This window comes from Rhodamnia argentea, chromosome 5 (genome assembly GCF_020921035.1).
Source record: "Rhodamnia argentea isolate NSW1041297 chromosome 5, ASM2092103v1, whole genome shotgun sequence".
Lineage (NCBI taxonomy): Eukaryota > Viridiplantae > Streptophyta > Magnoliopsida > Myrtales > Myrtaceae > Rhodamnia > Rhodamnia argentea.
The window spans coordinates 7,341,049-7,362,522 of NC_063154.1; the positions used below are offsets into that span (position 1 = coordinate 7,341,049).

The 21,474-nt window shown below is 39.6% G+C and overlaps 1 protein-coding gene and 1 pseudogene across 1 annotated transcript in view; both read left to right on the top strand.

Annotated features, from left to right (window-relative positions):
* Positions 1-348: 348 nt before the first annotated feature.
* LOC115754210 lies at positions 349-2,812 on the top strand (annotated as a pseudogene).
* Positions 2,813-12,378: 9,566 nt separating this feature from the next.
* LOC115752648 (zinc finger protein JAGGED-like) overlaps positions 12,379-21,474 on the top strand; it is a 36,971-nt gene continuing 27,875 nt past the window's right edge. Inside the window, exons 1-6 of the mRNA XM_048279041.1 lie at positions 12,379-12,419; positions 12,526-12,617; positions 13,001-13,105; positions 13,260-13,325; positions 18,565-18,653; positions 18,764-18,875. Coding sequence (XP_048134998.1) covers positions 12,379-12,419; positions 12,526-12,617; positions 13,001-13,105; positions 13,260-13,325; positions 18,565-18,653; positions 18,764-18,875 — 505 coding nt within the window. The remainder of the gene's footprint in view (positions 12,420-12,525; positions 12,618-13,000; positions 13,106-13,259; positions 13,326-18,564; positions 18,654-18,763; positions 18,876-21,474) is intronic.

Consider the following 21,474-nt stretch of genomic DNA (forward strand, 5'->3'; position numbering starts at 1 on the left):
GCCGGTAACGAACGAGCTCATTAAGCGGCATTTTGAGAAGAATTCTGGAGAAGAGTACGCTATCATCCAAGGGGGAAAGCTCTCCAGCCATTGTGGAACAGAGCCGAAAGAAAAGAGAACAGGGGCTAAGAGACTAGAGGGAGAACAGGGGAATGCGCGGGAGGAAGAGAGGGGCTAACAGACGTGGGCATTGGTTGGAAGTGCTGAACCTGAGCGACCCATTGTTGAACAGAATGGAAAAGAAAGAGAAAGATTCAAAAACGGGTAACAAGGGAATGAGCGGGAGAGAGAGAGAGGGAGGATATAACAGACTACAAGTCGGTTAAGTCAACTTGCATGTAGGCATTAATGGCAAGTGGGTTCCCACTGGACACGTCAGAGACTCTCCAGCTCTCTTCAACCAACCAGTTCTCTTCAAACAAGCATGCGGTTTGTGAAGTGGGAACAGTCAGATTCTCTCCAGTTCTCTTCAAACAAGCATGCGGTTTGTTAGGTGCAAACACGTCAGATTCTCTCCCACTCTCTTCAAATGGTTTGTTTGTGGTACCCACGTGCTTCTAAGAAAGGGAAATTGTTACTGGCCGAAGAGTCGTTACTCAATGCAGCGTTTGGGAGGAGATTGAATCCAACTTTTCAGCATGAACGGAGATGAATTCTAGACCTTAACAGAAACCTTCTTCAATGCAAATCTTTTGCTCCTCTCCCATGCTTCATCTGCACTTACTACATCTTTTGTTCCCCCAGAACCAGAGCATGTAAATTTTTCTGCAGATTGAAGGAGCATTCGTGCAAGGTCTCGGCTTGTTCGTGCCAGAAGAACTGAAGTGGGTCACTGAGTATGAACACGACGACAAGGCATTCTTAGTTGCTCTGAACGTATCTGAGATGTAAGCAAGCTGCAGCTATCAAATGTTTTGAGGACTCAGGAATACTCTGTAGACATATATTGACCTTCACCCTTCCTTCTCACCACATATTAAAGCATGGACCAGGAACATATATTTGATGAATACATTTTGTTCAGAGGAAGTGACATCAAGGTACGTTATGCATGCATGAACGTATGTTCACAGTGATGAATAATAGAGTTGAGGTTTGTTTCAATATCTTCAAGCAAATTCCAAAATAGAATCCCGAAAATGTTTGTAACTCGGGTCATTCAACAGAACAACTCTTCATCTGCATAAATTCTCCGTAATTTATGATTGCATCAGCCTTTTGCGTTAAAAAAAAGCCCATATTGTCCTCCCTTTTTATCTTTCAATTGCAGCTAGAATTGGACGTAGATTATCATGCCATCTCATGTACTAACAACAACAACGAAAAAAAAAAATTGGTTGCAGAATTTTTCTTATTTTGCTTGGCTTAAACTATTTATGAATTGTGTTTGTCCTTCCTTTTTTATCCATTTGGAAGCTGGAGCTGGAATTGGAATATGAAGCCAGCTCACTTGGGCTTTTTCCTTCAGTAGCGGTGTGTATTGGTAACGGAGACAAGTTTTCGTTTCTCATGTTCTCTCAACAGCTAAGTTCTCCATTCTTCTCTTTTTACAGGATTTGCAGGTTAAATCTTCTCCACCTGTTCAGCCTGCACCTGAACCTGCACCCCCTATCAATAGTGACCCAGCAATCATACAGGTACTTGGGTTGATAACATTTTTCACTGTAAATTTAAGTAAATGGAATCTGATTTTGGCAGTCTCTGTCTCACTACCCTCGTGCGGTTTCAACATCTGCAAGTTTGACTCCCGCTGTTAGCGGTCCCTTAGATATTGGCTCCAACACGGCACAGATGGCACTACCTGCCTCGAACTTTCAAGGACCTGGAGGAAATAAATATAGGGTCATGGGGAGCTTCCCAGCCCCAGGTGCAAATAATAGTGGGATTATGCCTATGTATTGGCAAGGATATTATACTCCCAACGGGCTTCCTCATATTAATCAGCAGTCTCTGCTTCGGCCACTACCGGGGTTGTCTATGCCGCCTCCTATGCAGCAGCCAATGCAGTATCCTGGCTTTAATACTTCTTTCCCTGCTGGAGCTTCTAACTTGCCAGAGGTCCCATCTCCTTTGCTTCCCATCAGCAGCAGTTCCCTAAACATGACTTCCATTTCCTCGTCTGCCACTTTGCCTTCAACTCTCTCTACTGTTCCATGAGCTACAGCATCTTCAGATTCCCTACCAAGTGTCATGCTCAATAAGGCACCGATCTCTGCCCTTCCTGCAGTCAGTCTGAGCGCTAATTTGCCATCGCTCCCTCCTCTGATGACTACTGGTCCTGACATTAGCAACATAATTCCCCCTATATCTAAAATGCCCAATGTATTTGCTGGTTCAACCTTGCAGTATCAAAGTACTTCTCAAGCCATTCCCTCCATTTTGGGGCCATCCAGTGCTGTCAATCCAGAAGCTTCTATACAGATGCCAACACCAACACCGATACCTCATTGATAACACCTGGTCAGCTTCTGCAGTCAAGGACCCACTAACACCTCTTCTTCTCAACCTTCACAAATTGCTCAGAAGGATGTGGAGGTGGTTCAATTGTCACCATCATCACCTCACCAAAGCCATTGGCACCTGTTGCATCAGAAGCTCAACCTCCTATATTGCCTTTGCCTCTACCTGTACGTGGTGGTTATAAGGTTGTATTCTCTACATCCTTTTTAAATTTGCACAGCCATGGCACATGTCCGAAAGCATAATCTCTTGTTTACCGATGTACATGCATTTCCGTTCATTTGCGCATAGTTCATTCTGATCTGAAGATTCTCCATCTACTCAGTGGTCTCTGACAAATTATGCTGTGTAAGGCACATTTGAGATAAATCTATTTATGTGCATTACTAGTTACCAGGGGCCTGAGGCCTGCCGTGTGCTTGTTGCACTCTGTGTTCTTATCATTGAATAATATACATTCATGTGAAATTACTACTGGCCTGAAGCTTGTAATTAAAATGCTCTCGATTTTGATTCACCACTTTGAGAATATGGAAGTTTCTTCTCTTTTTGTGCGGTTCAAAGTTGTCTGGTCCCCTCTGTGGTAATTTGTAAGCGATCAACTCTCCTTGAAGAATTATGGGAGGGCGAGATTAATTAAAGTGGACCGTGTGGGGGTTGCAGAGAAATGGCTGGTCGTTCTGGTTCGCTTCTCCGATCTTTGAGATCCTTCATCGGGTCCTCACGAAATGCTTTGCGCCGTGATGATGCCGCCCACTTTGTCCAGCCTCACCGCTCATTTTTCACAACTAACAGGTTCCTCCTTGAATTTAATGTTCCGCCTCTAAATGCTACTGAAGTTTAATTTTTTGTGTTTCTTTTTTTCCCCTCCTGAAACTGAATTTGGTCCTGCGTTTGTGATCCTTTTAGTGGCAGCACAGTGAGACAACTGGGCAGCAACCACTTGCCAATGCCGATCCAGGGTATTTACCGATTCTCTCTTATGACAATAACTCCATTGCTTTCTTTTCTTTTAGACTACTTTTCAATAGAGCTCAGTAGGCTCTTTCTATCACATCCAAAGCTCAAAGGCTCTGATATCCCTTGTCATAATTTGGAGGACTTGGTTAGCTTTTGATTGTCTCCAAGGCAGCCATTAGGAGTCAGTTGAGTGACACTTTATGGTTAATTCCTAGCTAGCTCACTGAGGTGTCAAGACCACTTTTTCGGTAAACACGGTTGGTTCTGTCTTTATGGGATAAATATCAGGGTCACCTCACAGCAGTTTCACCAAAGGTGCCGATTAGAGCTAGCTCAGGCACATGGTCTTTTTTCTTGAGTAGGGCAGTATCATTCTTGGGGGTGAAAGGGGAACCAATGAAAGGATGGACGTATGCTCAAATCTGGAAGTCTAAAAGGTGTGGTAGAAATAGAACGAATGCAGGCGTAACTGCCGATAAAATATGTTGCAAAGGTGAGTGAATTCACAGATGGAGGTCCTAATATCTCATCCCGAGGTGGTCGTTGTTGCATAATCTGGGACTGGAATGATGTTTCTCCTGATGGATAGAGCATACAGCTTGTTTAGTTATCAATATGTGAGAGATTTTGTGGGATCACCGCCAACTGTTATAAAAGCTTAAGTTGATAGGTGAAGAAGACGTGGTTTCATATTTAATTACTCTAACAATATGAATGTATTTTATCGTGATTTCTTCTGACAAGATAATCTTTTCTTACTAAGGAGAATGAAAGGAAATGGTCTTGAAAAAAAAAAAAAAATACCAGGGGAATCGAATGTTTCATTGTATGAACACTGTAAGGTGCATATTTATTTCTTCTTCGTGATTCACATTAATATGTTTTTCGGCCTGTATATCAATTCATTCTTTGGGCTTTTCGAAGCTTGGCCTACAAAATCATGGCGCTATTGCTATAGAGCCTTCATTGGCTTTGAAGGTTTTCTGGTGCTTCTTCTGTGTCTATGATGAAAATGTTTTGGGGCGCTTGATTGAGGCTGCTTTTTGCTGCATGACAGATGGAATTTTGGCACTCTAAAAAAATTTGACAAATTGCCTCAACACTGATAAACAATTTTTGCTGGTTCTAAATCAAAAATTGCCGACGTTGGCAGCTCCCTGTCCTGTTCAATTTGATTCTGTTGTTGACAGATTTTTGCGAACTTATAACACTTGACATTTCGAATGATGAACTGATGTGGTTTTAAGATGTTTCAGCTGCTTCATTCTCTTGTGCTATAGAATGATTTTACGCTCGATTTCTGATTGAAAAAATGGTATTGAATCTCACCTGTGAAAATAGCAAGTTGAAGGTTCTATCTTCCATGCCATAGCAGTTTGTCCTATTATTGGTTTTCAACTTATCCACGGGTGTTTATTTGTGAATGTCTAGGTTGTCTGGCACATCAAATGCACTCTCTTAAGATGACCTGTAACCACAGAGGTTACAACGCCATCAAATCCTTCACGGAGGAGTTGCCCTAGGAGCCTTTTAAGTCTTTTGTGCGAAAATTCTATCAAATCACTTTTTTCCTTTGTGCAGTGTTGTCGCATGTCAATCTCGAAAAAATAGCAATATAGTTGCTTCCTATCGTCAAGATACTGATGTCGCTGCTTTTGCTGTTTCTTAATAGTGGCATCAAAAGTTAGCAGACTTATTAAGTACTAAAATTTAGAAACATACTGTGTCATATTATAAAAGGTTCTTTTTTAACACCGATCGAGTTAAATTGATATATACTTAATCCCGCAGCAGCGAAGGACTCTCATTCAGATGGGGACTATTCTCAAAGTCGTGGACAATTCAGGGGCGAAGAAGGCAATGTGCATCCGAGCTTTGAAGGCGAGAAAGAAAGGGGCGAGGCTAGGACATACAATAAAGGTATCTATCGAGGAGGCCCTTCCCAAATGGGAAAGCGAAGAAAGGAATAAATTCAGTGCCACTGCCATTGCGCAGGTAAAAGTATGTCCTTTCTCACTAACAAACAGTAAAAGTATTGTCCGACGACGGTTTTATGTTCTTCTAAAAAATCGGATATATTCACATATTTTTGGTGATAGAAAAGAAGAAGAAGAAGAAGTTGAGTTTCAAATACCAAATTATGATTAAGGATGCTAGTGATTCCAAAGGCGAGTACTTTACCTTTTGGGGCCAAAACAATACAATTTTGATTTTTCCAATTATGAACAGTTAAGCCGAACAAATATAGACATGTTGATTTGTTAGAATCAAATGGAATAGTTGCATTTTGAAGTAACAATAATGGCAAAACAAAAGTCAACACAGCTCAGTTTGCCACAAAGAGTTGGCCGGATGACGCAGCTGTAACAACTCTATTTACCCTGATATTGCCTGCTCCAAGCACACATGAGCTCAATTTGATCTGAACCGCCAAATTATGTGGGCCCAAAGAGATACCCCATAATGCCACGGCCGGGATCGAATGAGCTCAGTTTGCCAGGACAGGGTTGCTGATTTCTCCTTCAGTTTCGGTCAAAATTCAATAGGATATGTTCACCAAGTCCTCAAACTTTTCACGGTAATCGAGTTCTAAAACTTTAAAAGGGTATGATCAAATTATAAAACTTGTCAACTTAATACAATCGAGTCCTTCCGTTAAGTCCATCTTATTCGGATTACAAAAAATGCCGACTTGCATTTTTTATTACTTTCTCTCTCCTACGTAATTCGGACGTGGCTAAAATCAGAAAGATAAATACAAAATAATGTTGCTTTGGTCCAAATTTAATTTGTAATAGAAATATTAATTAACTTAAATTAAATTTAACCAAAAAACAAATACAGAAGCAAAACCATCAAAAGCAGAGAGGGCCATACAACCGGTTGTGACCTTGGCCGGCGGCAATCGAGGGTCGCGGTCCTTAGCCCGTGGCCGGCGATCCTTGCCGACAGCAGGCGAGGGTCATGACTCTCACCCGGATCGAGAGAGGGTAGCTAGCCCTCGCCTAGATCGGGTTGAGGGTCGTCGCTCAACCTCTCGCCAAACAATAGCAATCCTCGCTCGCCGTCGGCCATGGTCACGGACCATTGGTCGTGGACTAGCAGCGCCGGTCAACCCTTCCGGCGATGGTGGGGGGTGGCATGAGCGCTCTATCCTTGTTGCTTTTGTTTTTTTTTTTGTTTTTTGTTTTTATAAAAAATAATTAGTTTATTTTTTAATTAACTTAACTAGCTTTTATAGAAAAAATCAAATTTTGACCAAAACGACATCGTTTTGAACTTATCTTTCTTGTTTTAGTCACATTAGCACCACGTAGGAGAGAGAAAGTAATGAAAAATGTCAAGTCAGCATTTTTTGTTACTTGAATTAGACAGAGATGGAAGGACTTGATTGTATCAATTTGACATATTTTAGGATTTGATTTCACTTTCTAAAAGTTTGAGGATTCAATTATACTTTGGTGACACGTTTTATGATTTCTAATGAACATATCCTAAATACAATAAAGGGAAAATTTCATATAATGACTTCAAGTGCCGTCGTTTTCTCAAATAAATGCCCGAAATGCTTCATTGTTTCAAAAAAGACTTGGCTGAACTGTATTTTCGTCCATTACTTTTTTAAATTTTTTCTTTTGACTTTCCTTTTTTTTTTCATCTCCCCTCCCTAGCCATCGTGGCTCTCGCTCATGACTTCGGCGAGGGCGAGCGCGACTCTGGCTTGTAACTTCGGTGACCTCCGCTAGTGGTTTGAGGAGGAAAGAGGGGAAAAAAGAAAGAAAGAAAAATTTAAAAAGTAAATAATAAATATATTCTTAATCAATCTTTTTTCAAAATAAGAATAAGACTTCGAACGCTTGTTTGAAATAAAATTCATTTAGGGGCCGGGCCTTTATTTGAAATTTTCTTCCAATAAAAAGTGTCACCCTTCTCTCTTGAAGTCGCCACATTCGGTCCAGACTGAGCTCGAGCTCTCCAATTTTGATCGTCTTCTCCTGCTCGGCCTTCGCCATGCGACCGCCGCGAACCTCCAAACGCAGCTCCACCTCCAACTCTCTCTCCCTCCAGTCGTATCCGCATTCCACTCCCCTCGACCAGCCCGTGCCTATGTCGGTCCTCCGGCCATCTCTCCGGCGGTCGCCGCTGCTCTCTCCGAGTCCAGGACCCTCGCCATCTGGGCTGCAATCTCGCCGTCAGCTCAATTCTCGCTTGGTGAAGCATGTCACCGCGGCATTGAGCCTGAGGAGGTCCCCGATGCTAGATTCAGGCATGCATGGAGCGGAAAAGAGCAGTGTGAGGATGGCGACCGGTTTGTGCTTGACTAGATGCTTGAGGAGGTCTACGAGGCGGGGATTTGCCGTGACTGGTACGGAGATCGACAATGTGGCTACCATTTCGCCTGCATTGGGCGATTTGTTGAAGCGAATCTAGTCCCGGGGAGGCGGCGAGAGGTGTACGGAAACACCGTGCGGCGGATTCCGCCGAAAGGCCTTGGAGAAGTTCGAGTTTGGTGCCGGAGGATGTTGGGAGTCGGAAGAGAAATACTTCTCTGATTTCGGTCAAGGTATGCTACTTGAGTAGCTGTCTTTGTTTGAAGATGAGATATCCTTGTGAAAGGAATGTTTGCTGCTTTTATCCCGAAACTTAGGTGATCACAGCGTTATATAATTGCACTCAGAATGGGCATTATCTAGTCAAAGTTTGTCACGGCAAAATATTCGACCTTCTTTAGCAGAAATCTTTTGAGTATTACGTGCGTCTCGTTCTTAATTACTCGTTCTTGCTTGAGAATGGCCAAACTGGTCTAAGTAAAATTCATGTTGCTTTATCAACATTGCAGCAATTCATAACAAATTCTGCAGTAGTTTAATAACTGCGTATCACACCAGGTAGAAGTTGGGTATTGTCACCTAGTTTCTGAAGAATCTTTATGTAAATGATACCTATCTTCAAGTGACTCGTTGGATCATCTATGAGTTAGTTTGATATAGTCTAGTGAATGACATACTAAAGGAAAACCAGGAAATCAAAGAATCAACTGCTAGAATAGTTCTTTGATTATAAACATATACTAAGCTTGTATCCACGTCTTTCCCATCAAGTGCTTTGACTAAATTGTCATGTATGCTATCCCTGTTGAGGTAATTGTAACAGTTGCTATAAATGGCTATCACTCAGCTTAATTTTACTTGACGCTATCTTTCAATTTTCCAGATGCTTCCCATCTCTTAGTAACATTCTCATGGTTTAAATGTCAATCAATATGCTTTTCCGGACACCCTATTGGTCTCTCAGATCATCTGGAATGTATGTTTCAACCCCTAGGGCATAATAGCAACTGTTACTCGTAATTAAATACTATTGCGTGTGGTCATGGCTTAAGATGGTGAATTGAAGGAGGCACCTATTATGCAGTTCGACTAAAGCATACTGGCAGTGTGGAAGCATATTTGTAAAAGCATTTGAATTGAAGAACGTAGAAACTTCAATAAGATTGGTCACTTTCTGTGCTCTCAATTTTGTCTAATCTTCAGCAAAGGACAACAACATTGTGGAAGTTTAGTTGCAACTCTAAGTTTCAGGAAAAGAGATTACTGAAACTTGCACGGCGTTTCTGGTTTTTCGGTTCATTTCTCATGAGATTACTTACAGTCTGACTTCTATTATGACATGGAGTATTCTGTGGAGTATTCGACATTTCGCACATTGATTTCTGGTGAGTGCGTTAATACTGACGCCACGGGTAATTTTAGGTCTTTTCATCACTGGTTCTGAACTTCTCTCGGATTCACACATTTATTTTTAGAGATAGAGACTTCCAGAACTCAATTTTCTGAATGCGACTCTATGAGTTCAGGTGAGATACGGATGACATTTCAATATCTAATTTTGTGTCTCGCTATCAGATGGTTCGGCTAAGGGCAACGATTCTCCATCATGTAATTCCTCAATGGTTCAGCTTCCGCTGACATTGGAACAACATTAGAGAATATGCTGAGAAGTGGAACTCAGAAAGCAGAATTAACGCTCTTAGATCTTTATTCTGGTTGTGGAGAGATGTCAACTGCACTACATCTCGGCGCCAAACTTTCTTGCACCGATCTTGCAATGGTATATTCATTAAATAAGCGAGTTCATAAAGCCTTTAATTTGTATTTGTACTGACTCAACTGTCGCTTTAGAGATGGGCCCTTGATTGTGATGAGTCTGCATTCAAGAGCTTCAAGTTAAATCATCCTGAGACACACGTAAACACACTAAATATCACGATTTTGGTGGCTTGGACACCGTTTCTCCTCATTGCTCTACAGCTGTTATACTAACACGTAGTCCTTATTCAGATTAGGAATGAAGGTGCTGAAGAGTTCCTAAAACTATTAGAATTGGGAAAGCTATGTAAGAAATTTGCAGCGAATAGTGTTGAAGGTATGTACGGATTGGAAGAAAACACCTGTAGAGTCACCCTTCGTCATGGAAGTCCTGCAGATGTTGATGATACACCAAAAGATGAATGTGAAGTTTCGAGCCTAGTGCGAAAAAAATATATGTTATGGCGATCTCAATAAGATAGGCAAGCCCGGACTACATTTTAAGGTTCCCATCTACATTCATCGTCGTTGCTCATTGCTTTTGCTTTGTATTGCTGAATCATCTATTTTCTCTCACTAAATGTTTATAAATTTTGTAGCCCGTTATTCTTTCTCATGCTGCTGCAATACCGCAATATGTAGAACTATCAATGAAGATGAAGTATTAGCATGTAGAGATGTTCAAGAGCAAAAGCTAAGAAAATTAAATTCATCTCAAAGGATGCGGTCAACAAATTATTTAGGAGTTGGGTGATTTTACGTGTCCACAAAGTTTCCAGTGTCAAATCATTTGGAGCTTCCGTTTTGAATCTGTCCATGTGTAAACATCTAGAGGACATTGATTCACCTCTTTCTTCAGTCATTTGTGCTGTAGCGTGTGATTTAACCGGGTTCCTTATACTTAGGATGCATTTCTGTGCATTCAGTACACGAAATAGTTTCTAGATTTGAGTTTGCTGACATCTTGTAAAGATTTTTTCTGTTTCCACTTCTAAACTTACTTTAGCACTTTTTGGTGTGTTTTAACCATTTGTTTAGTTATCTTTTTTACAGGTTCTATTTTTCATCTCTCTTCGTAATTTTGGTCCCACTTTCGTAAAAGTCAACACAATGATAAAATTCCTTAATGTTTTTTCAGTCAAAGGACTTGGCTTAGTGGTGAATGAATAAACTTGAGTGTGGATTAAGCGCATGACACAGAGTTGACTCCATATGCAAGTGCAAAACAAATTCCTGTTTACGCCAACTACCCATCCTTTGGCTCTCGTCTTACCAGGTCCATGAAATGAGATTAGTTCGATATTATATAGGCCTGGGGTTTAATTACTAGGCACTCTTTCCCGTTATAAGAAGAAAGAAATTTTATTTACCAATTGGTCAGCCACTCAGCCTTCTTATCTTTCCACTAAATTGTTTAATGTAGATATCCGACTGCATGAGGGAAACTGGGAAAGTCAAAAGACTGGTGGGATATCCTTGGACATCCGAACAATGCAGGGAGGAACTGGTTGATAGTTAAAGATATCTAAGTAAATATGTAGATCAGGCAATAATTGGTAAAACATGAGGGATGTAGTTAACAAAATTGTGCTTTATTACATCCAGAGTCAGGATTTCAAAAATTTGCAAAAGGGGTCTTTCAATTAGATGTCTTTTCATTCGAATTGATCTTTGCACCACCCAGGTTTCAGCCTTTCAGATGGATTGGATGGTTACATCTCAAACTTCGATGATCTAGTTGACAATGTCATTGAACAATAAACGAAAATCAAAGGTGTGAACTGCAAGATATGCCTCAGAAAGCAATCAAGATCATTTTGATTGCTGTAATCCTCCCTACCTCCTTTTCTCTCTGGGGAAAAGAAACTCACAAGTATCCGAGAGTGCGCACACACACATAGAGAAATATATGTTTCTCAGAATTGATCTACTATGATAGGTTGTCTACTTCTTACATGAGTTTATTGCACGAATTGCAGAGAGACCTGAAGTGGGAGGATTGCCTCGCTTTATAGTGGGACAGTCCATGGGTTGAGCTGTTACTCTCAAGGTTCATCTAAAACAGCCTGATGCATGGGATGGAATCGTCCTTGCTGCCCCAGTGTGTAAAGTATGTCCTCCATCATCTTTGGCCGTCACCATTTTCGTTGTGTTCTTTTGCATGGGAACCTTCTTTTATCTGTGCGTCATTCAAACGAATTGTCGATTATAGGTACAACATGAAGCAAAGTCATCTGGAGATGTAAAGATATCTAATCTGTGCGCTTGTTTCCAAAGTAGTTCTACTTAGTTAAGGACTTAATCAGAATGAATACCAGATCTGCATAGACTGTGAATGAGTGGTTCCTGGGGGAAATTGGTCATTGACCATGCAAATGATGCATGATTTCTTGACAGAATATATAAATGTAAATCACTTAGGTTTATTACCGCATTTGAGAAAAACCAAGTTTCTTGTGTATTTTGCTGGTTGTTGAATTTGTAATAAGATGCTGGATGATAACAGTATTTATCATATTTTTCAACAGGAAATTCCCTTTACTTTATGAGAGATGCCTGTTAATTTCATATTCCTTATGTTTCTCATATTAGACTTACTCTGGCAAACTCTTCACGCAAGAATGCTATGCGCAAGAATGCCAAATTGACTAATATTGCACCACCATTTTTTAAGTCATTTTAACCATCAGTCTCTCTGTCTCTCTTACTGATGCATGTCATCATGCGTGCGCTAAGAATGCATGCGTGCATATTGTATAGCAGGAAAAACTAATGCTTGTGCCCTGTTCTGTCTGATCTGAAGTTTTTTATACTGAGCAAAACTGCACTTCAAGTTTTTTGTTGGAACCAATGCTCTGGGCTTATGCAAATGTATCTCGACACATATAAAGTGCCTGTACGAAGCTTTTTGTACGTTTATCTTGACCCATACTAATAGGAACTTCATTTCCAAGTTCTAATGGGAACTGATGTCTGTGCCTAACAAGATAAATTGCTGACTCTAATTGCTTTCAAGATTTCAAACACTGTTAGACAAGGATCTTCAGGTTTCATCTCCATTGCTGATTCTTCATGAAGCGGGTGATAAGCTGACAGATCCTTCAGTGAGTAAGTTTCTCTATGAAAAGGCCTCTAGCAAGGATGAAACCTTAAAGCTTTATGAAGGAGGGTAATAGGTATCACTGCATTCTTGAAGGCCAATCTGATGAAAAGATATTTATGGCCTTTGATAATATTATTTCGTGGCTGGATTCTCGGTGTTCCCTCAAGTAGAAAACCCATTCTCTTGGCCTTGAAAGCAAATTCATTTGAGATCATCATTGTTAAGTTGCACCTTGGGCACCTCAAACATCATTCACTGATACGATTAAATTACGGGGTGCTGTTCCTGATTATGTTGATGTTCAGTGCCCCTGCCTAGTCTTCATTATGGACTCCTCTGCTTAACTGGGTTAAAGCTTATTCATTTTTTCGCCCCTTTTCTTTTTCAGCATTTATTGCAGCGTTCACCTCTGAATTTGAGAGCCATTTGGAGAAAGTCGTTAACCTTTTCTATGCCGAGTCATTGGTAATTGTTACTTTTGGAGGTGGAAGATGTATGTAAGCTCAACTGTCAGACGAAAAATTTTCTCTAGTGACTTTTTTTCTTAGTTCTGTAAAATTGAGAATGGTGATCCATCTTTTCCTTCCTCCTAAAAATGGAAAACTGGGAATAGAGGCAAATGTGCATTTGTAGCTCTGTTCATTTAGTTATTCAGATGCCTGTGAAGAGGGCGCTGGAACTGATGAGGGGATCCTCCGGTGATACTGATGCTGGTACCGTTGTTTACATTGCCCCGGTTGTTTTGTTTCTTGTGCTATGTTTTTCACAATCTGTGTTCATTTCAAGCATGAAGATATAATCTACCAGTTGAACTCGAGCGGATGAAGTGCAACCATCGGTTGAATGCATGTGTCATGGTTGCTCAATGCAGCATGTTATGGTCTCGTGTTCACTTATTTGGCAAATTAGGATGCCCCGGAATGGACGCTGTCTCATCAATAAGTGTCATATGAAAGTTTAGAAACTGTTGGTGCATGAATTGTATTTCCTAGGGGAATTTGGTAGGCGGTCGACGGCATAACAAATCAATAGGACCTTTTAGTCGTGCAGCGTGATGGTCAAGTTCAAGGTTTCATACCAAGGCTTTGGTCTGAACAAGGTTTTCAAAAGGTCCACTTAAGTAGCAAGCGGAAAGCATATATTTCTGAATCAGCTCATCTTATCGAATCAATACATTTGAGCAATTTTTGAACGGAGCACTAACAATCGCATAACTAAGGTGATTTCATCACGATGTGGCTATCACACCATGCCATAAGATTAATGGGAATCCTGTTAAATCAACCATGAAAGATGAGAAAACTAGTATAGTTTGAAGGATGGAAATCCGCTCTTGTTAGCTAGGGATTCTGTGTTGAAGCTCGTCAAGTAAAACGTGTTCTTGAGCAGCTGAATCGCCCTCCTTCAAAGGAATATCAGAATGCTTTACTCACTCAATTGTTCGAAGCTTTCTATAACATTTTGGTGGAAAGCTTTCTTGACTATATAGTTAGAGAATATGTCTCCCGTGTCCTGTTACAAAATATTAAATGAATGAAAAGAATAAAAACACAATGCATAGAAATTAAAAGGGGCAAATTTCGTATAAGACCTACAAGTGCCTTCTTTTTTTCAAATTAGAGTTTGAAATGAACATTATTTTCAAATAAGGGCTTGAAGTAGCTAAATTGTCTCAAATTAGAATGTGAAGTGGCCAAATTGTCTAAAATGAGGATTTTTGGTAGATCCGTGAGCATGTAATTATTTCGGCCATTAAGGAAGGGGTATTTTAGTAAAAAAATCTAAGAATATTTCTTTTTTGATTTTATTGACTCTTTTTTTTTTTTTTCCTTTTCCCCCCTCACAACCTTGTCAATGGCAGTGAGGGCGACCCTCGTCAACCTCGGGCAAGGGTCGCCCATGCTTGGGCTGCGCAGGTAAGGGTTGTTGTTGCCTTGGTCTATTGAGGCTTGCCCTTGCCCTCCCAACTAAGGTGAGGGGACCCTCGCCATATCCAGCGAGGGCAACCCTTGCCTAGAAACCTTTGCTGGTCATTGACGAGATTGGCAATGGCTGGTAGAGAGAACACGAAAAAAGAAAAAAGAAAGAAAAAAAATAAATGACGAAAATGGCTTTCGATAGGTGATGAGGTCATTCTTTGAAATTGATATAGTCATTTCAAATAGACACTTATTTAAAATAGGCCCTTATTTACTACGATTTCGCCATATCAAATTTTTATTTGAAACAAAAAACGCTTTCAAGTGCTTTTTTAAAAGGGTTAATATAATGAAAAATCTCAAATTAGTACACTTGTGATAAATTTATCTCAAACTATTTTTTTGATCACGAAAAATCTCAAACCGGTACACGTGTAATAAATTTATTCCAAATTATTTTTTGACCACCAAATATCCTAAACTAGTATATCTATGACAAATTTACTCTAAACTAATTTTTTTAACCACGAAAAATCATAAACTGATATTTTTATGATAAATTTATCCTCCGTAAAATTGGATTAATACCACTAAAAATCCTAAATTGATATACCCGTGACAAACAAAGAATAAATATCCTAAATTGATATACCCATTAAATACCACATGTCATTTAACTCAGTAATTTGACGATTAGATTTAACTAAAATTAACGGAGGGTCACAGGTGTACCAGTTTAGGGTAGTACCAGTTTAAGATTTTTTGATAAAAAAATAATTTAAAATAAATTTATTATAAATGTATCAATTTAGAATTTTTTCGTGGTATTTAACCCGTCGAAAACGATAAAACGATGGCAGTTCTTATTTAAAAGATTTTGCCAACTGAAAATGACGATTTCGGGCGTGGGGGGAAGGTCAACAGCAAGAAGCTTCCCATATACATCCAAACTCATTGAGTCCGCACGAATTCACTGACGATCGCGACTCTCGGATGCAAAATCCATCCAAGTTCGATTCTTGATCTCACCTAACAGGAAACAGCTCACCACCTCCCCCAATTTCACCTCTTTGATCGTCTTCTCCATTGAAGAACAGAGCCAGCAATCTCCGAGATCCAGCTCGCGGTCACAGGGGCCAGTTCCAATCTCTCGCTGTATGTTGCGAAGTTCACCTTTCCCCATTCATTTCATTCGATTGCACAAAGAACCCCATGTCTCTTCTGAACCAGCTGTTCAACAGAGGCGTCTTCGGCGCAAAATGGTCAGTTCTTTCCTATTCTGTGTCTGATCCATGTCTTGATTCATCTTTCTTGAGGCCACTTTCGTGCCTTTCGCCTTCTCCGGCGTTGTGTGCTTTTATGGGTTCCGCAATTTTGGAACGTTCTTGCGCTTTTGAGACGCTTACTGTTCCCAATAGGCCTTTTTGGCGAAAGGATGGTTCTTTATACTGATGAACTCCGCTCCTAGTTGCTATCTTTTTTTCAGAGCTCCGAATTATTATTCTTAGAGATTAAGGCGATGATAGTACGTGTTGTCACACTCTGATCGTTTAATGTGCTGTTCTATTGGGTATTATTTAGCGGGACAAGCTTGACATTGGCGATCTCGCGGATCAAGTTGCTGCAGAACAAGAGAGACATGCAGCTCAAGCTCATGCGCAAAGAAATAGCCAATTTTTGCAGGCTGGGCAAGAACCAATTGCTCGCATCCGGGTACTTTCAAGAATTGCGCTCAGAGAAATTTTTTATGAGATTTGTATTTGTTTATTCAAAATCCTTGAGGTGTGTGCACTCGGTTGAGAGTTGTTCTTCAGCATGATTGTTTTTGTTGCCACAGGTGAGCTGTTATACGGGAACAAAATATAATTTGCTGCATATGCTATATTGGAGCCGTTTTGTGAGTTTGTTCATGCTCGCATCCCTATAATTGAAAGTCAGAGGTTGGCCACTTAATAGATCGCCGTGTATCTCACTGAAACTGTAATGTTGCTTCTAGGTTAGTTAGATTAATTAGGTGGATATCCTCTTTTCTTGATTTCATGCTAGTTCTGTGTGGAGCTATGAAGTTGCTAGCTCTTGGCGCATGTTAATATATGTAGTTCATCCAAAAGTTCGAATTTCTAAGTGGGGATGTCCAAGGATAATAGAATGTCATCGTCAGGCCTAAGTGATCCCAAACAGTGCAAATAGATGACTAATTGATTAAAAGAATATGATGAGACAAATTCCAGTATCCTCGATATGACTGCTGGAGCATTTGCCTAAAAGTTTGGGCTGTTTCCTGAAGAGATAGGAAACTTCACCCAACACGCACAGAGATACATCACGGCAAGCCTGAAGCACAGTGCTTTTCTACTTCCAAGTGAATATTCCACGTAGAAAAGGTGTGTCAAGGACAAAAAGAGACAATTGAGACAATTGGAACATAAACCATCAGTTAGCTTGAGAAGTAGTATGCATAGATGCATATAGGTCGACTGCTAATAGAATCATAAATATAGTGGGATTGCACTGCTGAATGCGGAGTGTATGAAATTAGAGTGAAGCTATTCGGATCATATCTTGATGGTAGTCAAGTTATTTAGAGCTCATTGGTTTGTGGGCAAGTTGCATACATAGTAAAACGGAAGTTAGAGGTAAATATAGAGAGGTTTTTTCATGGAGAGAGGAGGAAAAAGAAATGTTTTTTTTTTTAGTGCTACAATGGAGAAATTGCTTTAGCGGCTTGTCCCAACTTTCAAATTACAGTATTTCTTTTTCCCACGCCTCAGAGAGTCCCCAACTGATTTGCGTGAAACCATTGCAAGCATCATTTCGTGGCTGCAAGATGTTCAGACGTGCCAGATTTGCTGCAGATCAAGAATCTGTTCACTACTAAGTATGGGAAGGAGTTAATCATGAAGTTAGTTGGCTTGTCCTTGTATCCTAACTCTGATCATGCTTCACCCATTGATTCTTACCTCTTAAATTGTTCATATGATTGTCACAGTTAATTGAAAAGCTCAGTGTTAGTGCTTCTCCAGTCAAGACAAGACTCAAAGTCTTAAAGGACATTTGCCCAATAACATAATTTGGACTGGGATTCTTCTAATACCAAAGCAGAGTTTACTTGGAAGCATGAAGATCTCCTGGTAATTTTTATTTATTTCTCTAGATTTATAGGCAACGACCTTCTTTTGAATAAGTTAGAATCAAGGATCCTCCCCACTATACTTTGATTTCAATGGATAGTCAATACACTCATTTGCGTTGGAGGTTTCGAAAATGATAATTGCCTGCAAAATTGATGAAGAAGTTTTGGGTTGGACCCAAGTTTCAGAGAATGTATCCCTGACAAGAAATTTCAGTTACCAAATCTGATGCATGCATCTTAGGTTCACTTGTCCACATTGTAGCTGTATAGATCCTTGGTTTGTTTCAAGTGTGATCCCCAATCCGGCTGTTAAGTGTTAGTTCCTGCATCTCCATCTTCTGGAATATATCAATGACCTGTCAGGTTACCGTTTGTGATTCAATGTCAACTATGTAGAGAAGTGAGGTCAGATCCTTAAGTGGCTATGCTGTGTCGATATAGTTCAAGAATATATTGTCCTTTTGTGAATACAACCAAAGTTCCTTTGTGAGATTACTTTTATAGCTTACCATATCTGCGATCCAACGACTGCAAGTAGAGATTGGCCATTACTTATTAATTGGATCGTGCATAATGTTGTATGTTTAGCTCTCTGAAAATTATTCACTGCCTTAAGTAAACAACTTTTCTTGATTTTCTTAGTGGTTGACCTACCAAAGAGAAGCCAATATCAGGTTCGTATGTAGTTTAGGTCCATTTATCAAAATAAATATTTAAGATGTTCACTTTTTGCTGGACAGAGGCCTCTGAGTGAATTCACTTGGAGATTTTCTCATTTTGAGTTAAATGACTTGATCGAGTTGAGCAAGCATCGCTTAGCTGAACAACCTGCTAGTTACTGGCTACTAAAAGAAACAAGCATATTCTCACTCTTGTTTTCATGGACTTTCATGCTGGCAGGATCTAAGCAACTTTACAATGGAGCAGCGGTGGCACAAGGCCCCACCAAGCACGTCTCTTTCCAGTTACCTCCTAACGGGAAACATGATGTAACTCGTGCCTGTCACTGCTAGTAAGATATCCTCACACAGCACAAATGAGATCGAAACATCTCACAAGAGTCAAGATGCTGGAACACCGACTGATTCAAATTTTGTAGTCATCTGAAATTCCGGAAAGAGCTCGAGCCACCATTGCTTCTGCGGAGCGCGCATCTGCCGCTGCACGTGCAGCGGCTGAGCTGTCGAAAATCCGGCACGGGATGCAGAAGAGTTAGGACGGGAGGTCTTCCTGGTATCTGAACGTGATGAGGTTGAACGCATTGCCTACACGTTCGAATACTTCTGTAAAGAAGCGAGATAGATATAATTAATAGATTAATACCACGAAAAATCATATATATATATATATATATATATATATATATATATATATATTTTATATGACAAATTTACCATAAAACTATTTTTTTTTACTTAAAAAATTTCAAACTGGTACATTTATGGCAAATTTATTTTTAATTATTTTTTTGACTACAATAAATTTCAAGGTGGTGTATGAACCAATTTTGGGGTACCTCAAGTAGTCCACATCCCCGGACAATTTTAAGACCGCAGTCTCCATTATCGATCTGGTGCCATATATTGGTTTCTCTTTGATAGTTCAACCACCAAGAAAATCTAGAAGTTGTTTACGAGGTAGGGAATAATACAACAAAAAATCTCATGTATATACACGTGTGACAAATTCATTTCAAGTTATTTTTTTGATCACAAAAAATTTCAAATTGATACATTTGTGGCAAATTTATCCAAAATTAAATTTTTAATTACAAAATATTTTAAATTGGTTCACATGTGACAAATTTATCCTTCGTTGGTTTTCGTTAAATCGGGTTAATACCAGGAAAAATTCTAAACTAATTCAAGAAAAAACCCCAAATCGGTAGATCTATCAATTGTTATGTGTCATTTAACTCAACAATCTGATAGTAAAATTTAACAAAAAACTAACAAAGGGTAAATTTATCATAAGTGTACTAGTTTGGGATAAATTTATCATAGGTGTATCGGTTTGAGATTTTTGGTGGCCAAAAAAATAGTTTGGGGTAAATTTATCACATGTGTACCAATTTTGGATTTTTTGTGATAAACAAAATAATTTTGAGTAAATTTGTCACGGATGTACCGGTTTGAGATTTTTCATAATATTAACATCTTAAGGTAGGGAATTATTTTTAGAAACCTAAGCATACAATTCTATGCATGATCCAATTTATAAAGTAATGGCCAATCTCTACTTGCACTCGTTAGATCACAGATATGGTAAGCTAGAAAAGTAAGCTCACGGAGGGAACTTTGATGGTATTCACAAAGGAAGGACAATATATTCTTCAACTAAGCTATCTTGAACAAAGGACGACATATATTTTTGTTGCGTGTCGAAATCCCTCGATGAAGGTCAAGTGGATGAATCTTGGCCCAAAAGGGATTGAAGCCCAAAAGGATTTCTGACGCGAGAATCTTTTATTGAACTTAATCTGGTCGTTTTTCAATAAGGAGTTCTGGGTCGATTTTGGAGAGAGAGTGTCAAATGCAAATGATAATTATATTAACACCGGATGCGCAATACAGACTCTTAACGATTTGACTGCCCACACATTTCGACAGTGAGACGAACTTCGACGTACTAAGACTTAGGATGCGACTCCGGAATTTAATCAACGAGGCCGAATTAGATTGTAGGACACAATGCCGGAATCTAATTGACGATACCGGACGGGGGAATGTAGGACACAATACCGTTGACGCCTAAATTTTGATTAATCTATTTTTTGCATAAAAATTATAAAAAAATCATCTCATATATTTATTTTTAGCGTACATTGCATTGGCATATAATTGGGCAAGCAGAACACTTAATTTAGCATGCGTCTAGACTAGGCACGGGATGGAAAAATATACCGAGAAGATTTGAAACTTCAGGGGACTGTATTGCAAATACTTAAAACTTCGAGGACCGTATTGCAAATACTTGAAACTTCGGGACGCATTGCAAATACCAAGAGAAGATGAAGAAGGGAAGATGATGAAGGGAAGATGATGAAGGGAAGGTGATGAAGAGAAGATAAAGAAGAGAAGATAATGAAAGGAAGATGGTGAATGGAAGATGAAGAAGAGAAGATGAATATGATGAAGGGAAGGTGATGAAGAGAAGATGATGAAGAGAAGATGAAGAAGGGAAGATGATGGAGAAATTTGGCTATAAAAGGGGGGAGAGTTCTTGAGAATTGGAGGAGGGAGTGAAAGAGAATTGAGAGAGTTTTAGAGTGGAAGAGAATTGAGAGAATTTGTGAGAGAAATTCTTTAGAGAGGAAAAAGAGAGTTCTTGAGAAAAATCGTAAGAGAAAATTTGAGAGTGAAGAAAAGAGTTTTAGTCGAGCATCATCTTCGACGAGTCCCGGCACGTACTTCGCCTCTCGCCATCCAACAACGCCACTGCTTGCCTTTTTTCGACGATAGCCACGTTCTTCCAACTCCGAGATCTTGAAGGAAGCCATAACGTGTACGTGAGTAAGATTTTGTGGAATAGAAGGTAACCCTTTCCATCTCGATCTACAAAAATGTAATCGTTTGGTGTGAACATTTGTTTTTTTATTTTAGACATGTCACGTGTCCCAAAATTTAGCATTATTACATGTTAATTTATTTTTGTAAATACTCGTGATTGGCTGCGTTTTCTTTCTTTCTAAATCATCCATGGTGTATATCGTACAAAGTTCAATGTTTTACATCCCCATAAAAAGAAGAAAAAACCAAAAAAATTGCATCTTTGAATTTCAAGTAAAATCCATCGAAATTGCCAAATCAA